Source organism: Saimiri boliviensis, chromosome 1 (genome assembly GCF_048565385.1).
Source record: "Saimiri boliviensis isolate mSaiBol1 chromosome 1, mSaiBol1.pri, whole genome shotgun sequence".
In the NCBI taxonomy this organism is placed as follows: domain Eukaryota; kingdom Metazoa; phylum Chordata; class Mammalia; order Primates; family Cebidae; genus Saimiri; species Saimiri boliviensis.
The window spans coordinates 254497251-254517654 of record NC_133449.1 but is presented as its reverse complement, the minus strand read 5'-3'; the positions used below and the strand labels follow the sequence as shown (position 1 = coordinate 254517654).

General features: G+C 36.1%; 1 protein-coding gene across 1 annotated transcript in view; it reads left to right on the top strand.

Moving 5' to 3' along the window:
* ITGA1 (integrin subunit alpha 1) overlaps window positions 1-20404 on the top strand; it is a 172953-nt gene that overhangs the window by 67133 nt on the left and 85416 nt on the right. Inside the window, exons 3-6 of the mRNA XM_010336618.3 lie at window positions 4991-5103; window positions 7929-8017; window positions 8136-8247; window positions 8863-8990. Coding sequence (XP_010334920.3) covers window positions 4991-5103; window positions 7929-8017; window positions 8136-8247; window positions 8863-8990 — 442 coding nt within the window. The remainder of the gene's footprint in view (window positions 1-4990; window positions 5104-7928; window positions 8018-8135; window positions 8248-8862; window positions 8991-20404) is intronic.

Below are 20404 nucleotides of genomic sequence, written 5' to 3'. Positions count from 1 at the left end.
TCTTAAGTGCTCTCCATTGCCCTAGAGATCAAACATAAACTCCAGACCTTTTCCTTCAAAACCAACTGCTTGCCAAATCTCAGGCTCCCTGTTCGTGTGGATAAGGAAGCTTTATGCTGAGTTCTGGCCACCCATTCTTTCTCATTCTCTTCCATTTTCAATCTTCATTCTCCTGTCTCCACACTTTTCCCTGGGCTATCCATATCTCCCTTTCCTTCCACCTTACAATTCACAAGAGCTCTCCTATTAGCATGCTGTACAAGACTCACTTTTCATCAGTTATCCCAGATTTTCCCCCACTTGATATTATATGTTTTCCCACTAGTGAGTCAGTTCTTCTCTACAAACTTATGTTTATTCTATTCAGATTATGGAATCTTAGAATTGAAAATGACTTTGAAGGCCTAACTCCCATCCACTATAAAAACACCTTCTAAAACATCCCTGGCCAGCTGCAATCCACGTCGTCTTGACCAGAGGAGCTGCCTGACAGGCGCTATGTATGTCTTATCAGTTTAAATCTTCATCACTCTCCACAAGCCCACCATCCGTCTACCTCTTCCCTAGATCTCACTAGATGACTGCAGCTACTATTTTCCAAAGAAGAGAAAGAGAGAGAGAGAGAAGCTAGTAGGTCAAAATTTAATCCTCACTTCCTGTTTTAGTTAACTATTGCTGCACAATAAATCATTCCAATACTTAATGGCTTAAAGCAACAATGGTTTATAATTTCTCAAGATTCTGTGGGTTGAATGGGTATTCCCCTATTGGCCTGGCCTCACCATCTGGTCCCTCAACTGGAGCTGGAGTGTCCACACTGGCTTTACTTACATGTCTGGAAATTTATGCTGTCAGCTAAAGCACCAATGTAGTCTCAGCCTCCATTAGCCACACTGGGCTTCTTCACATCATGATGTTCTCAGATTTCAAAAATAGACAAAATGGAATCTGTAAAGGCCTTTTAAGGCCTAGCCTTAGAAGTCATAGTATCATTTGTGCTGAATTCTATTTATCAGAACAAATCGTAGATTCAATGGGTAGAAACACAGATTCTACTTCGTGAAACAATAAAAGTCAAAGTCATGTTGCAAAAGTATACACCATTCCAAACCATTGATCACACTTGCAAACTACTCAATACTGGGCCGCCCAGAGTGCTGCCAAGGCAATGGTCACTCTTACTCATTTTTTGAGACAAACCTCTCCTTCTGAATCCACCCTGTCTACCTACTCAGAGATTCTACTCTCGCTCCTGTGAAATCAGGGTTTCTCTTGTTACCGATTCTTTCTTGCCGTCATTTAGCCATATGCAGCTTGCCTCCATGACAAATTTAGACACACCTCAAACCGTTAATGGTTTGTCATTGCCCTGGGGAAAAACAGTCCACATTTATTAACACAGCCTCATCTCCTTCATTTTTAGCCAAGTTGCTTGAAATCTGCCACAAACATATAGCTCCCATTCTTGCCTCCTATTCTTTATATTACTTCTTTCTTTGGATCCTCTGACACCACTGTTTGCTGATTCTCTCTCCCTTTCTGATCACTCTTACCTAGTTTTCTTCCTTTGTTTATCGAAACCTTAAGTGTTATTTCACCCTCAGACGTCAGCATTTAGTGCTCTTCTCAGAATATTGTGAGGTGGTAATATTCCCTTTTAGGGGCTCATCCATGCCCATATCATGCTCATTCATGTTCCATGTGGTTTCTGAGAAGTTTCCCAGCAAGCCTGAGCCCACTTGCCTGCAGATGTAACTCATCCTCAGTGCGTCCTTTCTTGGCCTTTCTTCCTTCCCCCTGTTTTTTTCCCCATCTCCACACTTCTGCATACTTGGAATTGCCTCCAAAAAACTTACCTGTACCAAAGTTTTTGTCTTGGATCTGCTTTTGGGGAAACCTGAACAAAGACAGCTTATATTCTAAATATTTATAGAGTTAGTCCTTCCATCCTCTCTACTTCCTTAATTCAAATCCTCTTCTGGATTACTTTAGGAATTTGTATCTTGTCCTTTGACTCTAATTTTGTTCCTCTTCAATTTACTCATGAAACTTAAAGCAAAAAAGGTTTATAAATCAAAGAGGAGACCACATTACACCCCTGTTTAAAAGCTTCAATGGTTGGCAACTTCCCCCTACATATAATAAATCCAGCGTTCTTAAAGTTAACTATGAGAACATTCATAATCTAGATTTTTTTACCTCTCTAGCCTCAACTTCTGCTGCAGCTATACTGAGCTACTTGGCATTTATCAAAGGAGTGGTGTTCTTACTTCTAAGAATTTGCTGAAGTTGTGTCAAGCTCAGACTTATTCAATATTGCAATAGTATATGCATAGTTGTGTTTTTCTCTCTAATAAGCAAACTAAAAATTGTATTTTATTGACTTTTATATCATTTCATATCCTCAGGACCTGGCATAAATGCCCAGCATTTACAATGTTGTTAATAAACATTAATTACTCTAACTAACTTTAAATTAAATACTTTCAATAATTGTAGGCTCATTTTTTCTAAACTGTTTTTAACTATAAAACTAATTTACTCCATTACATTTTTTAAAACTGAAAATATTAGGAAAAAATAATCATAACCTCATCAATACAATTTGTTATTTTCTTGATGTATTCCCTATTAATGTTTTAACATAGATGTTAGTTGTTTAATCATCTGAAATAAGTATCTAATAACAATGAGAAGAATTAACATTAGATAGCACATGCTATAAGCCTATTACTATTCTAAGCATTTTATATACATTAACTTATTTAATTTTTTGATGATCATCTGAAATTGATACTTTTGTTATCTCCATTTTGTAGATGAAGAAACTAAATCACAGACAGGGCAACTGACTTGTCCTAAACCATATAGCTAGGTAAACGGTAAAGCCATAATTAGAACTCATATAGGCTGGCACCAAAGTTCATGCTATGTTTCATTTCATAAGTTATTTAATACACAGAAAGTACTTAGAACAGGACCTAGCACACAGTATACATTCAATAAATCCTAGCTGTTATTATCATTGGTAGTATAATGAACATAGTAATTTGGTATTTTTCACTTTAAATTAGGTCACAATTTTCACCAAATCAGATACATTTTCACTTTGAGTTCTATCATAATTTTTTATCCTACCGTATGATCTTATGAACTACTTTTTAAATAAATGTACAGTATTCTATAGAATGATCCTGTAATAATTAGTTTTTATTTACTATATTTCTTTTACTCTTTCATAACTATATATAACACTATGAGCATTATCTTTGTGCATTAAGCTTTTATTTTAGGGCATTTTATTTAGGATAGATTCTCAGAAGTAAAAATTATGCATTAAAAGGTTTGAATATTTTTATAGTTCTTTATACACATCAGAAATTGCCTTCCAAAGGCATTATATTAAAACTATGTTTTGGAGTCTATTCAGTAGCTTAGTATCTATGATTGTTATAAAATTCATTTTCATTAATACTAGTATGCCTAATGGGCTTACACAAAATAAATACCATTCCTTTTCGATATGACAGACTTTAAAATATTTAAATTTTCAAAATGTATGCCTAATCCATTTGTATCTCAATGCAACTTCTCATTTCTTCTGCAGGCATTCTTCTTCTATGCCAAACATCCCCAACTTTCCCAGCATCTTCTGACAAATTTACCAGACTCCTAACCATCTGAGTCATAGTCTCCTAAATACATCCTATTGTGCCCATGTCCTTCTTCATTTAGAGATTTCAGACGTGGCCTGACCAGCACAGAACACAGAGGAAGCTATCACTGCTTGACCAGGGCATCTATTTCCAGCAATGCAGACTAAAGTCACATTAGCATTTTTGGCACTAAAATACGCTGTTGCTCATGTTTATGTGCTGTCAACTAAATCCCCAGTTCCTTTTTCACACAAACTTCCATTAAGTGAGGGTTCCTACATCCTGCACTGATATAAATAGTAGTATGCAGTTTAGTTAACTTATTTATGTAGGTTCTAAGTAACCTTTATTTATGTTTATTATTTCAGAAAGTTGAGATTCATCTGAATTTCCAAATATGTATATTGACATATTTGATAAGTATTTTTTTCTTGCCCTGTCTTGTGGTGCTGATCAATAAGTGTTTTTATACTTTCTGTATCTTCACTAAAGTATTTAATAAAGTTGTAGTCTAACACAATCCCAAGTACAAAATCTCAGCACATAATTAGAGTCCTGTGGTTGCTAGCAATCAGGGTTTTTGGGCATGGCTACTCAGCCAGCAACAAATCAGCAACTGTGGATCCACCCAAGTATCTTATTTAACCACTTTCATTCATTCTATTCCTGAAGATATCATGGGAGACTTAAGTGACTTGCTGGAAATAAAATTAGTTGTGATTATATATTTTTCCATTAATTACTATTAGAATGGTTTTATAATTCTGTCTAAAAGGAAAGTGAGTGATTTTTAACCCAGATCTCGTAACCATTCTTGTATTCTAAGCACTTATAAACTTGCATATGCTAGTAGTAAATCTTATGATGATCCAATGTTTATATTTCCTGACTTCTCTATAAAAATATCAGTTTATCATGGAAAAAGTCATTTACACTTCCAAGCGTGTTTTGTAAGTTAATGCGGTAGCAGACTTAGCCAATAATGATTATTTCAATATCCAAATAAAAAATATGATAAAGTGATAAAATAATAAAGCGAAATCTCTGAGATCTCTCTCCTACATATATACACACATATACACACATGTATATGTGTGTATGTATATGTGTGTGTATACATATATACACATATACATGTACTTTTAAATCCACATCAGTATGCAAGAAGTAGGCTCTCTGCTTAGTTTAGATAACATTAAATTACTAACAGCCTGATTATTATCTGATTATGTCTATGAATGTTATTGTCAATTATCTTAGAATTGGCCATAAAGCTACTCATATAAACTGTTTCTCAATGTTCAAAAATGTTTTTTGATTTATTTAACTTCCAGGGTGCTTATTGGTTCTCCTTTAGTTGGCCAACCCAAAAACAGAACTGGAGATGTCTATAAGTGTCCAGTTGGGAGAGGTAAATCATTACCTTGTGAAAAATTGGATCTACCAGGTATGTAAAATAAAAAAATCTGGTCTTAGGCCAGGTGCAGTGGGTCATGACTATAATCTCAACACTTTAGGAGGTCAAGGCAGGAGTATTGTTTGAGCCCAGGAGTTTGAGACAAGCCTGGGCAACATGATGAAACCTCACCTGTACAAAAAATACAAAAATTATCTGGATGTGGTAGTGCACAGCTGTAGTCCCAACTATTCGAGGATGAGGTGTGAGAATTGCTTAAGCCCAGGAGTTTGAGACTGCAGTGGGCAAGTGATTGTGCCACTGTACTCCAGCCTGGGGGACAGAGTGTGACCCTGTCTCAAAAAAAAAAAAAAAAATCTAGTCTTAAATCATGCCCAATGTTCTTACTGAAAACAGATTTTAATCAACTCAAGAAAATATTAGAAGTAATCTATAATCATTTTTCAGTTACGTTTCAAATTCACATAGAATGCCATTTTGATTCCCTCTGTCCTTAATTTGCTTTAGAAAGTCATCAAGGTGTATACATAAGTTAGAATATCTTACTAATTTTATAACCTTCAACTCCTTGCATTTTTTAGGATTCTTTCTAATCCAGCAGTAATGTGAAAGAACTTCTCCAAATAAACCTGCCCATCACATTCCCTCCACAAAATTTAACTTAGTGCCTGGTTTTCAAGAGGAAATAGAATTTTTTAAATTGTAATAGATCAATTTAATTTTAAAAATCAAATAGCACAGATAAATTTATATTGAAATAGATATATTTCACAGAAATAGATGAAACATGACTAAAAATTTTCTATTAAAATTATCTAGATATTAGAACCCTGTCAGTGTTCCATACAATATTACCTACCATGGAAATGATTTATTTCCCCACAAGTTTATTTCAGATGTCGTATTTTTCAGTTTTCCTTTTTTCAAATTTCTATTTGTTTGTTATTATGAACATTTTTTCTCTCTACATGCATAAGCATACTTATAATAGCTGCTTTAGTATCCTTGACTGATAATTCCAACATCTGGAATACCTCGACATCACTTTCCATTTATTACCTTTTTTTGAGGTTGTGTCACATTTTCCTTTCTGGACTCATGGGTAGTAATTTTGGATCATAACCTGGATTATATTTCTGAATTACAGGTGTGGAGATTCTAGATTCCATTATATGTCTGTGAATGGTCTTAACTTTTTTTTTTTTTTTTTTTTTTTAGCAGGAAATTTACTTGGCTCAACTCAGTTTCCAAGCCTTGACTTTCTTCCAATGAGTAGTTAAAATCTCTATTCAGTTTTTATTTAAATCTCTATTCAGTTTTTATTTCAGCTGGGCTCTTTGAAATCTACTCTGCACATTTACTATTCAAGTCATCTGGATACTTGGATGAAATATATATGCATATTTTAGAACTGTTCTTTTGTGGCTCTTTTTTCTAAGATATACTACTCTCCTTCCCACTTTGCAGCTGCTGCCATTGTCACTAATTTCTGTTCTCTTCTTATTCAGTGCAGTGAGACTAGGAGTTCTATTTGAGTTTTAGCCACTGACTAGGACCTTCCCTCCGTGAGGGGTAAGTTAGAGGTGGGGGACAAAAACAAAGCAAAGCACAAAAACAGGAAACCCATCCAGTGCCAATATCTTCTTCTAAGTAGGGATTCCTCTCCAGTTTCTGCCACCTTTCTAGTGCCTTCAGGTGATTGCTTCATGTCTATTTTTTACTCTTCCTAGAAATTATACGTGTGATTTGCAGAAGAGTTGTTTTAAAGGAGTTACTCCTCCGTTACTGGAAATTGGAATAGTTTTAAAATTAGCCTAGAGATTTTAGCCACATCAAGTACAGTAGGGAAGTTTTCGCTTTAGTCCCTAATTGTCCGCTAATTGTCCCTGGGTCAGGCTTTGTATATAAAACTCTAATTCAGATTATTCAAGATCAATGCATATAATTTCCCGGCTCTAGGGGCTTTCAAGGAAAACCAGACTAAACTCTTGGACAAAAGCCATTGCTTGGATCAGGAAGGCCAGCTGACCATTCCAGAATCTCTGCTTCCATTCCCCGATTTAAATCCACATACAGTCTTAACGTGAAAACAACTGCTGGAACAAAGAGTGAGACAAATCTTTCTCAACCTGAATTTTGCTACTTTCTAGTATTCCACTCTACTAAGCAGAATTTAGAAGTTCTTGTTTTTCCTGTGCAGTCTTTTTTTCTTTTTCTTTTCAACGTGAGTAGGTGGAACTTCTTGACAATATTGTCAGGCTGGCATGCTTCTTGCTTCAGGACCCAACATTCCCTTCAGAATGTCAAATGTACTCTCTTCATTGTGTTTCCTTTATCAAAACTTCCTGGGCACTGCTCTAATATTCCTCCAGTTTGCTTTGTAAACCTCAGGATGTCCCCATGATTTTGGAAGTCATAAATAAAAAACTTGTGCTTGAGTTTTCTTTTCTGATCTTCCACCATTTTCCCTTTTCTTACCGAAAATTGCTTCATCATTGGTCATTTATGAGAAAGTGTATAAGATTACATTATATCTACAGTATTATGAGATTTAAAACTTTGTTTAAATTAGCAAGAAGATGCAAAAAGCAATCCCACATTCTCACTGCCCTGCTAGTTCGGCGTTCTTTCACATTTCAGCAAAACTATCTGAAATAGTTTCTGGGACATGAACCAGCTCTTCAGCCTTAGCTTGTTCATTACATCCCTTAAGAATACTTGGAAGACTATTTAGTTGAACCAATAGAAGAATGTGCTATGATATGAACAAAACAAATAGAATGTCTTAATGAGACGATGCTTAGTTTCACTTTGTGAAACTTTCTCACCCTTATAAGATTTTGTTCTATTTTTAGTTAATACATCAATTCCCGATGTCACAGAAGTAAAAGAGAACATGACATTTGGATCAACTTTAGTCACCAACCCAAACGGAGGATTTCTGGTAAGAACGAAAAGAGTAATGATATTTATTGACAACAGGAATGGTATCATTTTCAATCTTTGTAAGATCTATTATATTTCAGTCTAATGATTTCTAATTTTAAAACAATTTTTTAAAGGCATGTGGGCCCTTATATGCCTATAGATGTGGACATCTGCATTACACAACTGGAATCTGTTCTGACGTCAGCCCCACATTTCAAGTCGTGAATTCCATTGCCCCTGTACGAGGTACAGATTTTATGCAATATTCTTGCATGTTTGAAAAGCATAAGCAATGAATAAGACATATGTATACAAAGGAGCATACCAAAAAGCTTGAAGTATTTTCTTAACTACCAGCATTACCAAGTTAGGTAAATGTTTGCTTTCCCAGTATATAACAAAACCTGACTGCTATTTTTGGAGTTGATATTAATGTAAATAACTTTACAGAGTCATTTTTAAACTTCATAGATAAAGCTATCATGCTGCTTATATTTAAAGAGTGAGTCACTTTGAGGAAAGAACTTCCCTTGAGATATGCACAAAACTGTTTTATAAAACTGTTATATAAAATTCATATTAAGAAAATTTGCAAAAATAACTCTCATACAATATTAATTAGAATTCGGTAAGTATGAATTTTACTTGATATAGGCCCCACTCCAGTTGTTACTGAATGCAGTGAATATTTTTATCACCTTTACTTTTTCTAAAACTATTTTTTTATTGCTGAAGCAATGTATCTACTTTGTAGAACATCTGTTCATCTTTTAAAATGAACTTTCAGGCATTAAAGCACTTCATATGCCTCTGGAAAAAAAATAGATTCAAAATTTGCACAATTGACTGCTTTTATTGCAGAATGCAGCACTCAACTGGATATAGTCATAGTGCTGGATGGTTCCAACAGTATTTACCCATGGGACAGTGTTACAGCTTTTTTAAATGACCTTCTTGAAAGAATGGATATTGGTCCTAAACAGACACAGGTATGTGACTCTGTGTTTTGATTTCTGTTGTTCAAGAGACTAAAATGCACAACGTTTTAGTAAAAGTAAATATTCTGAAAGCAAATTAATCAATAAAACTAAAGTTGATAATGAATTTTATATCTATTCCCCTGTTCTTATTTCAGATAAAATGAACATTACTTTAGGCTGTGTTATTTTTTATTTTTATTTTTTTGAGACAGGGTCTTACACTGTTGCCCAGGCTGGAATGCAGTGGTGCAGTCTTGGCTCACTGCAACCTTCGCCTCCCAGGCTCAAGCAATTCATATTCCTCAGCCTCTCAAGCTGGAATTACAGACAGTCACTACCACACCTGGGTAATTTTTTAAAAATTTGTAACAGAGATGGGGTTTAGTCACATTGGCCAGGCTCATCTCAAACTCCTAGCCTCTAGTTGATCAACCCACCTCTGCCTCTCAAAGTGTTGGTATTATAGGTGTGAGTCACTCTGTCTAACCTAGGCTGTGTTATTTTCTAAACAAAAAATATGATGCAAGCTGCCATTATTAATGCACCTGGAAAATAACTCCTATAGATTTCTATAAACTCATAATTTAATTCTTAATTAAAACTGGTATAGCCACTTTGGGTAATATCAGAGCAGGGTGTCAGAGTTTGTAGAAACCAGTCTGACAGCCCAAAGAACCCATCACCTTATAATATCTCATCTAATATTATATAAATTAGTTAGTAATTGACCAGAGCATACTACTTAAGTCTGATGTCTTCTCTATTAATCATTTCTTTTCCCTAAATTAAAAGCAAACGCCCTTGGCTCTCTCTGTATAAAGTCAACTTGTTGTTTGTTTATCCCCCTAGTTAATATCTGTTTATAAACACATCTCCTTTATTGCCACTAAATGAAGTGGAACTTCTCACACAGCTTTCCCATTTTAGATACTGAGTGTAATTTCATTAAATACATATGATTGATTTAATGTTCATTAAACATAAATTGGCATATATCTTAAAATACAGAGTAGACATAATGGATCACAGACAAATAAAATGTCTTGAGATTAGGAATTAGCACTAGACTCAGAGACTAAAAGATGGTTATATGGTTTGGAGGCTGTGGAGAGCAGAGGAGACTTTAAAATTGTAGTACTGCAATCTGTATAGTGATCTTCCTTTTTTTTTTTCTTTCCTGAGGACTTTACTTTGGTAGAAATTTCTGAGGCACTGAAAAAGCAGTCTGACTGCATTAATGTTTGCCACATTCACATTAAATTTGGATCATAATATGTGCACATATATATGCATACATGTGTCTGCAGTCTGGATGTGTCTGTGTATATTTATGTCTCTCTTTATAGGATGGTGGTTGAAAATTTCAAATTTAAACTCAAACGTCAAAGTGAAATGTATTGCTGCATTCCAAGGCTGAATAGGTCTCTGTAGAAAGTGAGTGGAAGGGTAAGATTAGGTGTATCCTACTGGACAATAGAGAACTTCTTAAAGTCAGTGTAAAATTATTAAAAATGAAATGGGCTTTTACATGTCACAAAATATAAATTTCTCTGGAAATGACTGATTTGCAATTGACCTTCTCAAGTGAAATTACTAGCGGATGATAGGAGACCTTTTATCTCTTCTTGCTACAGGGTACAGGGCAGCCTGCATCTTAACAGACCTGCTGCAGGATGAGACTTGCTCTTCCGTCCGGCACATGTTCCCCATGGACCTCCTTTTCTCCCCTTCTGAGGACCACTCTTCCTTCTTTCCTTTCTTCCCCTATCCCTTCTCTCTTTCGCCAGTAAGACAGCACAGAGCCATACAATTAAGCTGGAAAGAATCTTAAAGGTCATTTGGCCCGAAACCTCAATTTATGAAGGAGACATGAGAGGGTGACTTGTTTAAGGTCTTCCTGCTTGCTGATGGCAGATCAGAACCCACAGCTCTTTCATTTTAGTCCAGTTTGTTATTTTTCTTTCTGAGAGCTCTATTTCTAGAGAAGCTTCAGAGCAGGTGCCGTCCGATGCGCCTAAACAGTAGATTTCAATCCCTTTCCATCTCACGAGGATGACCATCCTCATCCTTCCTCAGGCAGCCTCTTGGCTGAAACCGTGCTAGGCTTGGCGATGCTTCGTTCCCTGCAGTAACACACCTGACACGAAATGGCTTGCGTTCCTGTCTTCTCCGCTTTTGCCCATGATACACTTTCTTTCCTTCTTGTTTTGTCTTTCCCATTCTGCTTCTTACTCATTTCTTTCCTTCTAAAGCTAGTAATATTCTTGAAATATTTTTAAAATTTTATTATACAGCCATCTAAACATTTTATTTTACCTTTACATTCACTTATGTATATTACTCTAAATAGTGAATTTATTTGTAGCTATTTGTAAAAATCAGTGCAGCTGTGACCTGTCTGAAGTTGGTCCACAACTTCAGAAAGAAAATCCACAAGGCTATTTTAGAATATCATGGCTTCTGTGAAGATCTATGACAGTGACTCCATTTTGTAAATAAATAACAGTCAATTGCTTATATGTTCAACCTATTCTTCTGCAATTTTGATGTTTTCTAGTTAGAACTAAATTAATTTATATTTCTATGGTGAGAGCCCTAAAAGAGGAGCTATTCTGCCTGTCCACCAGAGGAATTCTAATATGCCAGGGTGGGCAACATGAAGTTATATGTCTTTCCTGGAGGAACAATGACTCTATTGAGACAAATGCAGAAGGGCCCTTGGGGTCCAGATGCTACCAGTGAATGGGAGAAAAATGAACTTACCCTGAGGCAGAAGAGTTCAGTTACATTTACTCAGATCTAGGACCTCATTCCACGGAGAAGAATATTTCTGAATGAAACACTGTGCACAGTGTCACTTATCGTATCTTCTGACTTCATCCAAGGGAACCTGCTTTTTAAAGACAGGAGCTGATTATATTTCTGAATTTTATGTCACATCTTGCTTGCATCATTGACGGTGGAGCTTAACCATATGCATTTATTCATTTATCCAGATGTGTGTACTAAGGGTTTGCTGTGTTCCAGACTCTATCCTATAGTTTAGTTAACAGTGAGGAAGAAGTCAGACAAGGCTGCTGCCTTAATGGCATGCTTCTGTCTAATTCAGTGTTTCTCCAAATGTGGCTCCTGGAATTTCTGTTTCCAAATCAGTGGGATGCTTGAATTATACTCCAGACTTCAAAATCAGAATATCTGAGAGCAAGGCTATAGCATCTGAATTATATATAAGCAATATATATATATATATATATATATATATATATATATATAGAGAGAGAGAGAGAGAGAGAGAGAGAGAGAGAGAGAGAGACAGAGTTCCCTCTGTCGCCCAGGTTGTAGTGTAATAGCATAATCGTGACTCACTGCAACTTCTGCCTCTCAGGTTCAAGCAGTCCTCTGCCTCAGCTGGGATTACAGGCATGTAGCACCATGCCCAGCTAATTTTTTTTTTTTTTTTTTTTTTTTGAGACAGAGTCTTGCTCTGTCACCCACGCTGGAATGCATTGGTGCCATCTCAGTTCACTGCAACCTCTGCCTCCTGGGTTCAAGCAGTCCTCTGCCTCAGCCTCCCAACTAGCTGGGATTACAGGCACTCACCAGCATGCCTAGCTGATTATTTATTTATTTATTTATTTATTTATTTATTTATTTATTTATTTTTTAGTAGAAACGGGGTTTCACCATATTGACCAGGCTGGTCTTGAACTCCTGACCTCGTGATCCTCCCACCTCAGCCTCCCAAAGTGCTGGGATTACAGGCATGAGCCTCTGCACTTGGCCCCATATGATTCTTAAACAGATTAAAGTTTGAGAAACACTGGACTAAGACATTATTATATTGGGTGTGTGTGTGTGTGTGTGTATGTGTGTGTGTGTGTGTCTATCTGTGTTTGCTGCATACTGTAGATAAGAGGCACCTCAAGAGTAAAGGCTGTATCATCTTCTTATCCTCATCAATGGCCAGCCCAGTACTTTACGGTAGCATAGTAAGCCTTCAATGAGCACTTGTTGAGTAAATGTTAGTAACATAAAGAGTCCAGTTTTGTATTTTTCTCTGATTATTGGACACTTACTGGGTCTTTTTTTCTATAACTCGTATTTTAAAAATTATTTTAACTATATTGCTTTATACTTTATTCTCCAGGGTTCAATCTTTTCTAATCTTTTTTTTTTTCTATTTTGGCTTATGTTATATCAGCGACAAATTTCATAAATAAATCTCCAAATAAAAGAGATTAAAAAGACATATTTACCAAGCTATTGCTTTTGCTAAAGCACGTTTAATAGGGTTTTAAGTATAATGCATGTAAACTATTTTTAAAGTTTGATAATCTTTCAGTGGATTCAGAAAAGAAATCCTGTCATAAAAAATTTGGAAAGATATTTTCTCTTCAAATAAAATATGTACTGTAAAGCATGCTTGTCTTTATGTAGTCTTACAATAATTCTCTTCAAAAACAGTTCATTTGACAACCAATTCTTTTCCTTGATTGGTTGATAATGTAATTTAAATCCATTTGATTTTTTTGTTTGTTTTTATTTTTGTTTGTTTCTTTTCATGAAAGCATTCAATTCCACCCTATGATTGGCAGAATTAGCTTCTGGAATTTATTTTCCCCTTTACATATTCTCTCTATCTCCTTTTCTGAAAGAAATAGATATAAAAATGAACTGTGACAAAGATTACCCAGAGGAAGCTGCAAAACATAGAATGCAAAGAGCTGGACAGAGAATTTTTAGACTCCACATTCATACCAAATTTCTAAAAGACTATGAATGTAGTTGATAATATTTGTTAAGAGGACTTCTCTGTAGGAAGAGCCTACTCAGAAAGTTTTCAGTAGGGTCATACAACAATCTTGGTATATGTATACTAGAATTGGGACACATAGTTAATTGACTAATGCCTAACTCTTGCCTAAATTATCGGGGTATGACAGCAGCTGTTATGTCTAACTGCTGGCAGACAAGTCAGAGCAGAGGTCACTGCACTGGAGTCAGCCTGCATCTCCAGAGATTGTTAGATTGTGTGTGTTTTCTCAGGATTGGCATGGGTATGCAAAAGCAAGAGCCAGCATGAGGTCATGTCAGGACCTGTTGGTCATGGTTACCGGAAGTGAGTGGCTGCCTCTGCAGAGGAAGCAGAAGATCTCTGTAATTCTTAGGAACTGAGGCAGTGGGATGCATTCCCTCAAGGCAAGGATGTAGGTAAGACATCTCAGTGAAGGCAGTTCTCCAAAGAACCATTGAAAAAGTTATAAATACCTATTAGGACCTGATCTATCTTATGATAATACCAACGCAGTAATAATTTCTCTGTCCTTATTTATCTCCCCTACCTTTGTCCCTGGAGAGGTCAGAAATCATAGTTAGCAATCTAAGTGAAAACAAGTAGGAAAACAAATAAAAACCAGCCATGCATCTTTCTCAACTACAGGCCACTTACTGTTTGTAAGCCCTTAGTAGAAGCAGTAGTGAAGATTTAACTACAAATGCACTTTGGTGTTTCACCTCGTTGCTTTTCATTCAGAGAGAACCAAATAAAAGTATTGCTGTTTGATATTTTTTTTTCCAGCCTACAAATAAAGCAAATTCATGTGGTACAGCCTAAATTAAAATATATAATTTTTAAATTAATAGATATTTAAAACTAAGAATTTAAAAAATTCATAAGATATTTATCTTTCAATTTAGGGATAGCAAAATACTTCAGTCTAAATAAGCTTTGAAGGGATGGTGAGCCACAAATAAAGATTGTATTCTAACTACACCTCCTGTGTTTGTGTTTGCTATATTGATTAGTTACACACTTGGTACGATAGATTGAATACGATTCCTATTCTCTGCAGTCATAGCTTTGTCATTTAGTAATTGCAAGCAATAAAAGGCAGAGTCCAAGATATGAAACATTTCTCAAAGTAATTGTCACCTCCAAAACACAAATATAAAAAAAAAGAAAAGAAGGAAGAAAAGAAAGAGAGAAAGATAAAAGGAAGAGAAGAGAGAGAAAGAAAGAAACTTATATTAAGTTTCACATTGACAATTTAGTGTACCTTAGGGAAATACAACACAATGATGGAAACATTTACTCTAAATAGTTACTCAGAATCCATTCTGTGTTTCTGTGTAACCCAATTAAGACTTTTGCAAGCATAGTCAAGGAATTTTGTCAACCAATTTTTTTTTACCCAAGACAGAGTAAAGGCTATAAAATTGCCTTTTAAAAAACACCTATAAAAACAAACCTGAAACACTCTGAGCTTGCCATAAAAGATATGATGGTATAAACATTATGGAGGTCTTATTGATCCTCAATACCTAAACATAACATTACTTTTAATAATAAATGAAAATAATATAAATATGTCAAATACGAGTGCATTACCCTAAATAAAACCAGTACATTGTGAGGCTTGATATAAAAGTGAAATATACTAATGGAACAACGTCTAGATCGTTCACATCAAAAGTGTAGCATAGCATTAAACCAGGCAAAATGAAAGAGAGAAATTAATTAAATTTTAAGAATATTATTTATCTTTCTTTTTACCGCTGATTTTATAGCCATTTCCCTAGAAGCCTTAAATCTGGGGCCTGATTCATTGTTTTTAGGTCTGAAAGGAAACCTAACGGAGCCATACAGCCATGCTCTTGCCAGTCTGGCTACAGTTTCCAAATGTGGTGTAGGGAATGAGGTGAATCTGCTCTCTCACTAGCCTCTCGTCTCCATCCTCCTACCCCTCCAGCCATCAGGCACTAGAATAATCATTCCAAAGTAAGTTCAAAACATTTCCCTGAATAAAAAACAAGCAAACAACAAACAAACAAATAACTCCTTTTGTGGCCTGCTAAATAGCATCTAAGCTCTCTAGTGAACTAACTGGCATCTGACCACTGGCCCAGCCACTCATGCATCCTGCTTCCCCGTACGCCCACCTCAGTCCTTGTTTTTGAGACAAAGTTTCACTCTTGTTGCCGGGCTTGAGTTCAGTGTCACAATCTCAGTTCACTGCAGCCTCCGCCTCCCAGGTTCAAGCGATTCTCCTGCCTCAGCCTCCCGAGGAGCTTGCCCTTCATCCATTCCTGGGCTCTTGCTTTCCTTGTTCACAAAGGGCTGTGCTCATGTTACTGCTTTTCCTGGGATGCCCTGCTCCATCTCAGGTCCTATATGCTAGGAGAACTTCAAATGTCACTTTCTCTGTAATTTTCTATGATTATCCTACCCACTCTTCTTGAGAAAAATGCCTTTCCCTCCTATGTTCCCATAGCATCTGTAACCGTGAGAGCGTAGTTCCTTGCTGCTCTTATCATTCAGAAGCATTGCTGTTTGTTTTATGGGTCTATCTCTCCTAGTAAATTGTGAATCCCATGATGACAGAATTGTGCCTTAATCCTTTCATTTATGGAAGATAGCAGAGTTTTATGTGTTCCTAGCACATGACATTAGCCATTTATATTGGAAAAATGGGAGTTTTTGAATTTTTACCTTCTTGCGTATAAAAAACCTTTGTTTTAGTGACCTCTTTCCCTTAATCTGCTTCACGAAGTCAGAATGGTCCACTGAGCTGGAAGGTACTTGCTGGAGAGGGATTCCCCCGGACATCCTTTACATTTTATTTCAGTCTTTTCTTTGCAGGTGTTTACTCATCTGGCCCATTCCCCTCAGCCCTGGGTTCTTCTCTAGCCCTCTCCCTTCTCCACAAACACAGTGAATTAACTTTGCTTTAACCTCTCCTATCTTTGCGTTTTTGAGCCTAGGTCACTTTCATTGTAGCACCTTCCGTAAAGCAAGAGGCCAGATAAACACACCCTTTTTCTAGAACCTGTATCTATTATCTATCAACTTTATTATGTTTCAGAACACTTGTTTTCTTAGGAAGTGACCGTCTACCTGTGAATCAGTCCCATTTAGCTCCCTCTTTATAGTGACAAAATGTTAAACCCAGCCTCTGCTAACATAGCTTCAGAATGGTTTGTGTTTACAGTTAACTGGGATTGTAGCCTGTATTATTACTACATTCATGTCCTGACTTAGTCACACTGGAAGCATGTTGTAGAGTAGGGCTTTGCAGCACAGTTTGATAAAAGGAAATATACATGGGGCAGACATAAAGCCTGAGCTCTTTTCACATCAAGCAATTGTGCATCTTACAGAAACATGTGAAAAAAGCCTCATTGTTTCACCTTGTCATGACTTCCTTAAGAAATCATTGACTTGGTAATATTAGTTGTGACTGAAAGCCCAGAAACTTAGCTGATGCTGGGCATTAAAATTTTGGGTGCTGGTATAACCCTGACTTAACAATAGAAGATAATAATTACATTATTATAATTATATAATAATTATAACATTATATTATGTAATTATATAATTACATATTATATAATAATTATAATATAATAATAATATATCATGTATTTTTAATATAATTACATAATAATTACATTATTATCTTCTATTGTTAAGTCAGGTTTATGCCTGCACCCAAATGAATTAATAACTCCATTCCTTCATAGCTCTTTGACTACATAGACTTACTCTGGTTCACTTTTTGTTGCTATAAAAATATACCCAAGATTGAATAATTTGAAAAAAAAAAATGGTGGATTATGTAGCTCATGATTCGGGAGGCTGGGAGGGCCCAGATAGGGTGGACGCAGCTGGTCGGCTTCTGGTGAGGGCCTGGCGCTCGTGTCATAACATGGTGGAGAAGCAGGAAGGGAAACAGCCATGCGCAAAAAGACCACACGCAAGAGGCAGCCTCGCTTTATAACAATCTGCTCTCTTGCAGTAACAAATCCAGTCCCTCACAAGAATGAGAATTCACTGCTGTGATAAAGTCCCTCTTGACAACCTAACTGCCTCTTGAAGGCACCACCTCCTAACACCACTCCACTGGAGACCAAGCCTCAACATTTGGTGTTTTGCTGGGAACAAACCATATTCAAACCACAGCAGAACTTCATAGCTACTTTAGACACTTCTTTTTCTTAAACTCTCTTATCATTTAAGGTATTCGTTGAAGTCTTAAACATGACTTTCAGTTTCACAAGAGACTAATCTAAAAGGCCCCTTTTTCAGTATTTTCTGATAGTATCCTTCCTTTCATGTTCCCTTTTCTCCCTCTTTCTTCTCTACCCCCTAAAGAAATGAAGTCATTGAGTAATTAATTTGTTTTAATTGAGCAGATATTTATAAAGTGTCTGGTTGATCAAGTATTGTTAGGTGTCAAAAGCAATAAAAAAAAATCACTGACATGTTGTTCCTGATCTGAAAATCTTCCAACTTAAAAATGAGGTAAAATCATATATTGGGACAGCTATAATGCATGATGGTATGTCATAAATATAATGAAGGTGAATTTAACACACAGAACAATTAGTTGATCTTGACAAGTAAGTAACTCTTACTGTTGTAGAACAATGTTTACCAGTCTATGTTGAATAGGATCCTCACAAAAATATTACTTTAAATAGGAATAAAATATACCTGGTCTTCCAATTAGTAATCCACAATGCATGTTTTTAAATTACTCTGAGAATACTTTCAAAAGACTTTGCTTATAAGTCTAAGTAGAACAAGTGGGGATAGGAGTAAGAGAAAACCTTACTCTTTTGCACCATTTGCAATCTGTGACAGTTTTCATAGTGATAGGAGAAAGGTAGAGATGGGGAGGAGTCTGCTGTAAAGATACATGTAACTTTACTCATTGTTTTCTAAAATTATTTGACCATAGAATTCTGTTTTAAAATCACACTTAGTAACATATAAATGGATGCTAGTTTTCCCTGGGGGAAAAAAAAAGTGAGTGGATATTTGGTTGGGGACTTGCCCAGAAAAATAATTGTAAAGCTCATATTTAAGTGGAATGTTCTAATAAGTGTTACAAAACTCTTGTTCATGTAACAAAATCCATAGCTAATTGTGTACCTGATTTATGCCATAGCCTGAATCAGCTTTTAGGTATCTTTGGCCTTAGATTGTAATTATGTACCCATCTATTTATTTTGTTCTATTTAATGAAGAGATTTAAATCACATCTCCCCAGGAGGTAAATGTATCCTTTTCAGTTGTCTCTGAAAAGGTATTTTCCTTCTGCATGTGACTCCTTATCCCCTGTGATATTATAAGAGAATGTTGTTCCTATATTCATCTACTCTTTTACTGACACCATGAACTGTTTTCTTTGCAATCTCTGGGAAAGAATGTCCGCATTTAACCCAGTTACACCTTTTAGCTGTCATCACTGCATACCCATTTCCAGTCATCAAAATGCCTAGAGTATTTCCATCTCCATTATTTGTTGTCACCTGCTCTCTACCCAACTTTCACCCTCTGACTTCTGTATAATTCCAGTGCAATTGGCTACTTCAAGTCAAATATTATGATTACTGGGTTTTCTTTTTCTTTCTCATCTCAATTTCTAGGATGACTTAAACTCCTTTAATTATCATCTTGACGTATGTCAAGTCTCAAGACCACTTTGTTTCCTTCCACGGTAGTTTTATAATCTCTTGGGTGTTTTTGACCTGGCTTTCAGATTCGGGAACCTGAATCCCCCATCTTCCTTGAGGATTTTCAGTGGGAGAGAATAAATACGCTTGTGATTTTCTCTCCTCTTGCTTCCTCACATTTATCACTTGGCTCACTTTTTAACTTGCTATTTAATTCTCATATTTATTTGATTCTGCTACATGCATATACATTATGCTTGCTTTTATTAGCCTTAAATGATAAGCTAAGGTGAGATGGAAACTATCTCTACTGAAATGAATCTCACCAATACTCAGCACAGCATTACATTTGTTTGTGATTTGACCCTTTCCCTGTAACGAAAATTAATATTTGGTTAGTTCCAAAGTAATTGTGGTTTTTGTCATTACTTTTAAGAAATGATACCCTTTTCTGGAGAAGACTGACAGCACACCTTACTCTGTCTGGTTCCTAGGAAAACAAGCACCTCAGTATCAGCCAGGTGTACACTGAATTTCCCTGAGACTTGAGTTTTCCCACTGCTCACTCTTCTCATTTCTCACACTTGGTTGTATCTCTCTTTTTCTGCTTATCATTATTTCCCTGCTATCTCAGTTTTCGGCTTATGCGAAATGTTACAGTCATCTAGTAAGAATGTCTTAGGGTCAGCTGTGACTAAAGCAAAACAGTAGCAAAGGATAAGTGAATATCAAAAGCCATGACATAGTCCATGTTCTTTATCCCGCCTGTCCCTATAAAGTTATGATGGACTTGGGAAGATAAAATGTGCCCTCAAAACAGTTGAGAAGAATGCAATACTCTCAGGAGTTTGTTTCATATTCCAAGAAGGGGAAGATCAATATGGGCTACTTTGGCAACTACGTAAGAAAGGTTTTGCAGAGAGAGTGGAGCTTGAATGAAATCTGACAGGATGGTTTGAATTTAG